This window comes from Chenopodium quinoa, unplaced genomic scaffold (assembly GCF_001683475.1).
Source record: "Chenopodium quinoa cultivar QQ74 unplaced genomic scaffold, ASM168347v1, whole genome shotgun sequence".
NCBI classification, from domain to species: domain Eukaryota; kingdom Viridiplantae; phylum Streptophyta; class Magnoliopsida; order Caryophyllales; family Amaranthaceae; genus Chenopodium; species Chenopodium quinoa.
In genome coordinates, this window is record NW_018742205.1 from 5,729,225 (window position 1) to 5,737,777 (window position 8,553).

Below are 8,553 nucleotides of genomic sequence, written 5' to 3' on the forward strand. Positions count from 1 at the left end.
AAGATTGCTTGTTTTTAGTTTTCACCATAAGCTCTGTTTTCAGCGGAACCTACCCGTATATATATATATATATATATATATATATATATATATATATATATATATATATATATATAGGGGAGAGATCCGGTAAGAACCCCTCCTTATACAAGAACCCTAGTTATATAGGAACCAATCTCAGCCGTAGGATTAAGTTACTTTGGACGGTTAAGATTAAAACACATATCCTACCTCAAACCCTTTACCAACCGTCCAAAATTTTCTCTCTCCTCTAACTTTCACTCTCTTCGTGTTCATCACTTTCTCTCTCCTCAAACCCCCAAAAATCTCCATAGAAATTGCAATTCGAAGGATTTTCAAATCAGGTATGTTTTTTTTTTCGATTTTTTTCAAATTTTAATGAAATTAGCATGATGTTAAAGTAGATTTTGCGATTTTTCGATATGATTTTTGCAATTTTATTTACGCGATTTTGTGATTTAATTTTTGCGATTTTTTGATTTGATTTTCGTGAATTTCGCATGAGTTAAATTCGATTGTTCATGTTTCTGATTTGATTTGATTTTCATTAATTTTCGGCGATTTTAGGGTTCAAACTTTGCGGCGATTTTCACTTTAACGGTTTTAGGGCTGGAATTTCAGCGATTTTAATGTTCGAATTTCAGCGATTTTAGTGTTTAAATTTCAGAAATATGAGGTAATTTCAGCGCTACTCTTGATTATTAGATAATTTCAATCCATTTTTTTCGATTTTTTTTGGCGTCATTTTGGGCGAGTGATGGTGGAGGTCGAGGATGAGTAATGGTTGTGCGGTGATTAGGAGCAGCGTGGGGTGCTGTTGAATGGTGATTTGGTGGTGCGCGGCTGCTTGCGGTGTTGGGTGGCTGTGAGTTGTGGTTGTTGTTGTGGACGGTGGTTGGAGGAGGTTGGAGATGGTGGGTGACGGTGGTAATTGGTGTTAATCCTAATCCAAGTATATAGAAGCTGTAGTTACTGTAAAAATAATTGTAATAAGGAAGTTCATATTCATTTATATTATATTGCTGCAAACTTAGTTGTATGAACTGACAAATTGGTAAAATAATTGAAGTAGAAAGATGAAGACTGGTTGCATTTATCACGGAAGAAAAATTGGAATGGTAATTGTTTAGTGTACAAGAGTTGACCAAAGCATTTGTAGCTTATGAGGAATGAATGAGTCATGGTTGGTGGCTGGTGTGAGTGAGGGTTGATAGGGAGTAATTTGTGGGCTGCTTATGGTGTGAATTTGGTTGTGCTCACAAGGAGATGGAGCAGGGGAGTTGCATATAAAGCAGGGGATTGTTGGCTTCTTAATTGAAATGTTTAGGACTCGAGACACCGAAAATGGATTCAAATTAGGACATGATAGGGAGTAATTTGGGAAATAAAAGGCTTGTTGGTGCCCTAAAGGCAACCCGCTGTACAATATAGAAGGAGGAGAAATTATTTCTTAGATTTTTAGTTTTTTTGGCAATTTATGTGCTAAACTCTTAGCTTAGCATGTTCTAAACTCTTTTTCATAACTTAGCTTAGCATGTTCTAAACTCTTTTTCAGCATATTCTAAATTATTCCTATGTTCAAAAATATGTTTCTAACGTTGAAATGTTACTAATGTTTTTGATTTCTTAAAATTGCAGCAAAATGCAAGGCCAAAATGTAGAAAAATCAAAAGAAGAAGTTACTATTATACAAAAAAAAAAAAATTACTTATTCAAGAAAAAGGTAATTAATCTAATGTTCTAAAGTTTACCTATTATGTTTTAAAGTTTGTTCTAAAGTTTTCTCTTATGTTCTAAAGTTTTCTATTATGTTCTAAAGATTATCATATATGTTTGAAAGCTTATTTTGTGGTCTAATGTTTTTCCATTATATTTAAATTTCATCTTAACACTTTATATTTGCACTATATGTAAGTTTTGATCAAAGCATACATGATTATGAACTTTTTCTTTTGTGGTTTTATTTTATTATGTTTGAAATTGGTTAAGGTTTTGGTGTTGAGGTTTGACTTGGTTATTTTTTTTTTATTTTTTTTATTATGTTTAAATTATAAGTTTATGTTCTAAAGTATTTTCTGATTATGTTCAAAATTACATATCAATGTTCTAAAGTATTTCTGATTATGTTCTAAATTGTCAATGTTCTAAAGATTATAATAGATGTTCTTATCATTTATATTTGATTTTAAAGGAAAGTTGTTGAAAATGTTGAAGCGGAAGTAATTGACAAAGCGAAATTTGAGAAACATTTTAAAAGTCTAAATATTCTCAAACGACGTAGCAAGCTTCCATCAAGGATTCAACCACCTCGAAAATTGAAAAAAAAGGAAGAAGAAGAAGAAGAAAGAGACAAAAAAGAAGTAATGAAAGAAGAAGAAGATGATGAGGATGATGATGGAGATGAAGATGATAAGGATGATGTTGATGATGAGATGGATAAAACAAAGTTGGAGGAGGAAGATGATGAAACAGAGGACGTGGAAGATGATAGTAAAAAGGTTCTAATTTATTTGTTGATGTTCTAAATTATATGTTTATCTTATTTGTTGATAAGCTATGTCACGTGCTTATCTTTTTTCAGGGTGTTCTGAGAAAAAATGTGAAAAGTAAGAAAAGAAAGATTGAAAAAGAAGAGGATGATGAGGATGTCCAAGTAATCAAAGAGGAAAAAAATCTAAATAAGAGGACAACTTATCAAAGAGTTCCTGCTAAGCAATAGATGAAAACGGTGTTAATAGGTCTTTCTGATAAGCATAAACAAGCAATAAAGAAAATTGGATTTGGAGCTTTTTTGGAATTGGATGCACCATTTTATGCCGATTCACAGTAAGCACTAGCACTAATTTTTATTTTAATTTTTATGTTTTAAAGATTGACTATTATGTTCTAATCTATATTTATTGTGTTTTAAATCTTATAATGTTTTAAGTTTCATTTATTATGCTTATTTTTTTTTATTTCTATGTTCTAATAATTGATTATATTATGTTGTAAACTTGTAATGTATAATTTTCGTGTTCTAATTCTTATAAGATTCTAATTAATGTTCTAAAGTTTAAATATTGTGTTAATTTTTATTTTTATTTCTATTCTATGCTCTAATCTATTTGTATTTTGTATTCTAAACCTTTAATTTAATTCTAGGTTGACGGAACAACTTCTTACAAATTTTGATCCCAAAAGATGTTGCTTGATGCTACCTGGGAGAGAAGAAGAAATATTCTTTGATGAAATTGATGTTCACATGGCATATGGATTGCTAATGGGGGATGTCAAAATTCATGAACCACAAGAAGAATTTGATGTGGAATATGCAAAATTTTTACAGAAATGGAGAAAAAACTTTGACCTTGAAAAGGTATGAATATTTTGTTTTAAAATGTCACTTGTGTAGTTATTAATCCTACATTTTAAAGTTTAAGTATTATGTTCGAATTTTATTTTCTACTTATCCTTTTAATAAAGTGTTCTAAAGTTTTTAATTGGATTATGTTCTAAATTATATTTTGTTCTTGTATTCTAAAGTTGTTATTATAATCATGTTTTAAAGTTCTTATGTTCTAAATTAGCTTTAAGTTATGTTCTAAAGTATTTTCAACTTATAGAATATGTTTAGCTTATGTTCTAAAGTATTTTCAGCCTATGTTCTATAGTGTAATTTTTATTCTGTGTTTGTCTTCTAAAGTTGTTATTTGGCTTATGTTCTAAATTGTATTTTTTGCTTGTTTACTGGTCTTGTTCTGAATTTCTAAATTATACTCTATGTTCTAAAGTATTTTTTGTATGTTTCAAACTATGTATAATTTATAAATTATACTCTATGTTCTAAATTATAATCTTTTATGTTCTAAATTATTTCTTCTTATGTTCTAAAATAATTTATGCTTATGTTCTAAAATATTTTCTGCATATTAATTATTACTTCCACCTATGTTCTAAGTTATATGTTTTATTTTGTCTCTTAAAGGGTGCTCCAACAAATGGACAATTGATTAGTAGGATTGTAAAGGTGAAAGAGGTAGATAAAGCAGAAGATCGAGTTTCCGATGAATTCATTTGGAATTTCGTGGTTTGTGTGGTTAATAGTTGCATGTGTTCAACTAATAGCACACAACTATACATTAAATTATTGTATAGTTGTAGGGATACGAAGAATATAGTTAAGTTGGATTGGTGCAAGTTTATTAAGGACCACCTGATGGAAACTTCTCAGAAATGGCTAGATGGAGAATCTTACTTTATTGGTCCTTTAATCTTTCTTACGGTAATTTTTAATTTTTTTTACCATTCTTTATATATGTAATTTATATTATGATCAAAATGCACTAAAAATAGTCTAATTAATTCTTATAGGTATCCTATTTTGATCGTGTACAAAGAAAAGGGTTGGAGCTACCACGGGGAGTTCCATTAATAGCATTGTGGAACAAGGAAAGGTTTCATATAAGAATAAAATTTGAAAAAGACCTTGGATTTGAAAAAGGAAAAGTACTAAAAAGACTAATTGAATATGGTATGATTTTCGTATATGCTTATGTTCTAAATTTTCCGCTATACGTTCTAAAGTTTACGCTATATATTCTAAAGTTTATACTTTATGTTCTAAAGTTTATTATATATGTTTTAAAGTTTATCCTGCATGTCTTAAAGTTTGTATTTTATGTTCTAAAGTTTATTATGTATGTTCTAAAGTTTGTAATTTATTCATATTATGATTTGTAGGGTGAAATCAAGAAGAAAAAATTGAAAAATGCAAAAAATAAAAATGAAGAGCCATTAATGGTAATTATGCCTTTTATATTATGCCTATCTTTTAAAAATTGTAAATAATATATTCTTACCTATTGATATATATAATTTTTGTAATAACAAAAGTTAATTTACTCATATTATAACGTGTAGGATGAGAAAAAAAAAACCGAAGGATAAGAAAAAGAAAGATGAAGGTCCATCAATGGTAATTATCGTTTTATATTTATCCATACATTATGTTTATGCATATATTATTTTGATGGACAACAAAGAGAACAAGCAAGGGTAATTATTTTGAAAACATTAGAAATTAGGTTTAGGCTATGGTTGTTGTTTAATTATTATTTGATTTAGTTATTGATTGAGTTTGTTATCTATGTGTGTGTGTTTTTTTTTTTATATTTTTTTTCCTTAATTTAATTGAATAGGAAGCAAGAAGTAAAAGAAGAAGAAGAAAAGATCAGACAAGGAAAAAAAGAGGAAAGAATAAGCTAAGCTACCTATGTACTTAATTGCGTTCACCTTTTATGGTTAATCATGAAAAACTCTTCAGCAATGTAGATCATAGAATGATAGCTGAATATGCTTTTGCTCAAGGAGATAACGCGTAAGATTTCAACACTGTACATTTATATGCTTATACCCTAAGTATGTGCTTATGTTTTAAAATTTATACTTATGTTCTAAACATTGTACTTATGTTCTAAGCTAGAAGCTTATGTTCTAAAGTACATGTTGGAAACTATATGTACACATCCTAAATTTGGTACTTATGTTCTAAACTACTTGTTCTAAGTTATAAATTACACTATAATTTATGAGCTTAATTCTAAACTATATTTATTTTCTAAGTATATGTTCTAAATGTTACAAGCTTATGTTCTAAAGTACTATGCTTATGTTCAAAATTATGTTCTGATTTAATTTTTTTTTCTTCTCATTTTAGGAGCTTTTTTATGTTGACAATTGGCACCGGTGATTAGGAGAGATGATATGGATAGTCTTACAGGAAATAATCACATGTTGAACAATATTGCAGATGCTTATGTTTTCATATTGAATTATGAAAACAAAAGGCGTGGTGTAGACAGAAAGAGTAGATTATTTTTCTCTACTGAATGTTATGTATGTTTTTGAACTTAAACATATAATCTTGTTCTAAATATCTTACTTATACTTTAATTTTTTTTTCCTCATATAGATTATACAATACACCTATGTTCTAATTACTTAATTTTTAATTTCCTTTTTTTTAGCTCATTCTTTGTACCGAAAAATACTTCAAAAACACTGAAAGTCAAGATGATAGAAAGAAAGCTTTGTTTAAGCAAATGAAAAAGGAAATGACAAATGCTGAAGTAACAACCTCCAACAACATTCAATTGGTAATATGTTTTTTTTTTTCTTTTTATTATATTCTATTTATTTTTATCTATGTTCTAAAGTATCTGATTATGTTCTAAACCACATGTTTATATTTTTAATTTATTCTTTAATTGTATTTATCTATTAGGTTTTCTTTCCGGTTGTTTTACCGGGTCACTATTATTTGTTGTGTGTCAACTTTTTGGAAGGAACACTTGATGTGATTGATAATAGATTTCTTCCACCAAAAATTTATTTTGAAGATAAATATGGAGATGAGACTACAAAGATGGTAAGTCATTAAAGTTTAACTTTTCTAAATAGTTATATGTTTATGTTCTACACTACATATTTAAATATATAAGCTATATACATATGTTCTAAAAATATATAGCTTAATCTATATGCTTATAAGTTATAAAATTTTTTAGTTGAAGGCATTTGGTGAATTCTATCAAGAAGTTGATAAGAAGAGTGACATTGTATCCTCCTATGAAACAAGAAACTTGAATATGAAATGGAAGAGCAACAAGAACAATCATGATTGTGGAGTGTTCCTATTGAAGCACATGAAAACATATGAAGGACAATATGGAAAACAATGGAATTCGGGACTAGAGAAGGACAATGTACGTTTAGAACAAGACATACATGATTATGAAGTTTTCTTTTTGTGGTTTTATTTGGTTGTGTTTGGTTATGAAGGTTTTGGTGTTGAGGTTTGACTTGGTTAGTTTTTTTTTTTATTTTTTTTTATTTTTTTATTATTTTTTTTTTTTAATCATGCTCTAAAGAAATTATAAGTTGAGAAATTCTACATGGTGGCCTCAAGGATATAAAAATTCTAAATGAATGATAATGTTTTTTTGCATTCTCTTAAGTGGCACTCTAGATTTTCATAATTAAGTATAGTGACCTTTTTTTGATTTTTTGGCTAACCATTAGTTTTATACTAAACAAACTAATTAACCCCCTTCCCAACCACCAAACCTACCACCCACATTGCCGCCAGCCACCAAACCCACCACCTTCACTGCCGCCAACCACACCAACACAAGCCCATCGCCACTGCCCCCTCCCTAGCCTTACACCACCGCCAACCCCCAACCTTGCCATACCCCACCGCCAGCCCCGAGCCAAACCTACCCATCGCCAGCTTCGACCCAATTTTACCAGCCCAATCACGAAAACCACCCCCTTTTTTCCCCAGCCACCATTTGAAACCCAAAACCCTAGCCACCACCCTCGAAACCCCAATCCAGCCATTGTACGACATCAAAACCCTAGCCATAAAATAGTGAAAAGTACGGTAGCCCCTACCCCACACCTCGAAAAGGCCGGTGCTAGGGTTTCGAGTGTGTGAAGAGGGGCAACCGGACTTTTCCGGCAACTTTTAGGGGGTTTCGATTGGTGGGGGCTGAGGTTACGGTGGTTAGGGAAGGGGAAGAGAAGGAGGTCAGGGTGGCGCCGGCGCCGAGGGAGGGGGGTCTGGGCGCGCCGGCACTGAGGGAGGGGGTCTGGGCGCATTGGCGACGTAGGCAGTGGGTTTGGCAGATGGCTGCTGGATGGTGGTTTTTTTAATTTTTTTTAATAAATTTTTTAATTACTTATGGTTAACCAAAAATTAAAAAAGTTAGCCAAAAAATCAAAAATTGGGCACTACGCTTAATTTTTCAAAACCTTGGTGCCACTTAAGAGAGTTGGAAAAAAGTTCGCCTTCCACGTAGAAAAACTGAATCCTTGAGGCCACCATGAAGAATTTCCCTTATAAGTTTATGTTATAAAGTTTTTCTGATTATGTTATAAATTACATGTCTATATTTTAAAGTAGTTCTGATTATGTTCTAAATTACATGTCAATGACTCAATGTTCTAAAGTATTTCTGATTATGTTCTAAAGTAATTCTAATTATGACTCAATTTTTTTTTTATCACGCTTTTATGAAATTATAAGTTTATGTTCTAAAGTAATTCAGATTATGTTCTAAATTACATGTCAATGCTCAGTGTTCTAAAGTATTTCTGATTATGTTCTAAATTACATGTCTATGTTTTAAAGTAATTCTGATTATGTTCTAAAGGTTTTTTTTTTTATTTTTTTTTATTTTTTTTTGCAGTTTGAGCAAATGAAAAGGTTAAGAGTGGAGTATTGTTGGAAGATTATAACATCAGAAATAAATGAAGAACGGAAAAGAGTGATGAAGATAGCTAAAAAGTGGTCAAAGAAGAACAAAATTGATATATGATTGTGTAGGTCTTAAGTATATATCTTTAGAGAGATATTTAAAACAAATATAATAGTACATTTCCTTACTTTTTTTTATGTATACATAAATATATTATAACAAGACATATGTTAGTTTAGTACCTTTGCTTATGGTATTGATGATAAGATTATGGTTTTGATATTTTGGT

At 30.2% G+C, this 8,553-nt stretch overlaps 1 protein-coding gene across 7 annotated transcripts; it reads left to right on the plus strand.

Moving 5' to 3' along the window:
- The first annotated feature begins 224 nt into the window (after positions 1 to 224).
- On the plus strand, positions 225 to 8,553 carry LOC110730561. Of its 7 annotated transcripts, none has more exons than XR_002513094.1 (14): positions 225 to 365; positions 589 to 697; positions 1,660 to 1,744; positions 2,213 to 2,519; positions 2,603 to 2,847; positions 3,166 to 3,379; positions 3,989 to 4,285; positions 4,375 to 4,534; positions 4,744 to 4,978; positions 5,202 to 5,380; positions 5,720 to 5,898; positions 6,030 to 6,158; positions 6,348 to 6,430; positions 6,570 to 7,973. XR_002513094.1 is itself a non-coding variant. In XM_021910396.1 (13 exons), exons 9-13 carry the CDS (start codon positions 5,767 to 5,769, stop codon positions 8,382 to 8,384), a joined length of 732 nt encoding a protein of 243 aa, XP_021766088.1. In that variant the 5' UTR covers positions 225 to 365; positions 589 to 697; positions 1,660 to 1,744; positions 2,213 to 2,519; positions 2,603 to 2,847; positions 3,166 to 3,379; positions 3,989 to 4,285; positions 4,375 to 4,534; positions 5,720 to 5,766; the 3' UTR covers positions 8,385 to 8,553. The 7 variants fall into 7 exon arrangements, 3 of the variants coding, with proteins under 3 accessions (XP_021766088.1, XP_021766083.1, XP_021766075.1); XR_002513092.1 differs by having other exon boundaries at positions 2,218 to 2,519; positions 6,287 to 6,430; positions 6,570 to 7,972; XR_002513101.1 differs by lacking the exon at positions 589 to 697 and having other exon boundaries at positions 2,218 to 2,519; positions 6,287 to 6,430; positions 6,570 to 7,974.

Bases quoted from the DNA above. Each gene is read 5' to 3' on its own strand.
- LOC110730561 (XM_021910383.1), top strand. From the start codon at position 2,741: ATGAAAACGGTGTTAATAGGTCTTTCTGATAAGCATAAACAAGCAATA. The intron at 2,848-3,165 runs GTAAGCACTAGC...ATTTAATTCTAG, and splicing joins CCATTTTATGCCGATTCACA to GTTGACGGAACAACTTCTTA. The intron at 3,380-3,988 runs GTATGAATATTT...TGTCTCTTAAAG, and splicing joins AAAACTTTGACCTTGAAAAG to GGTGCTCCAACAAATGGACA.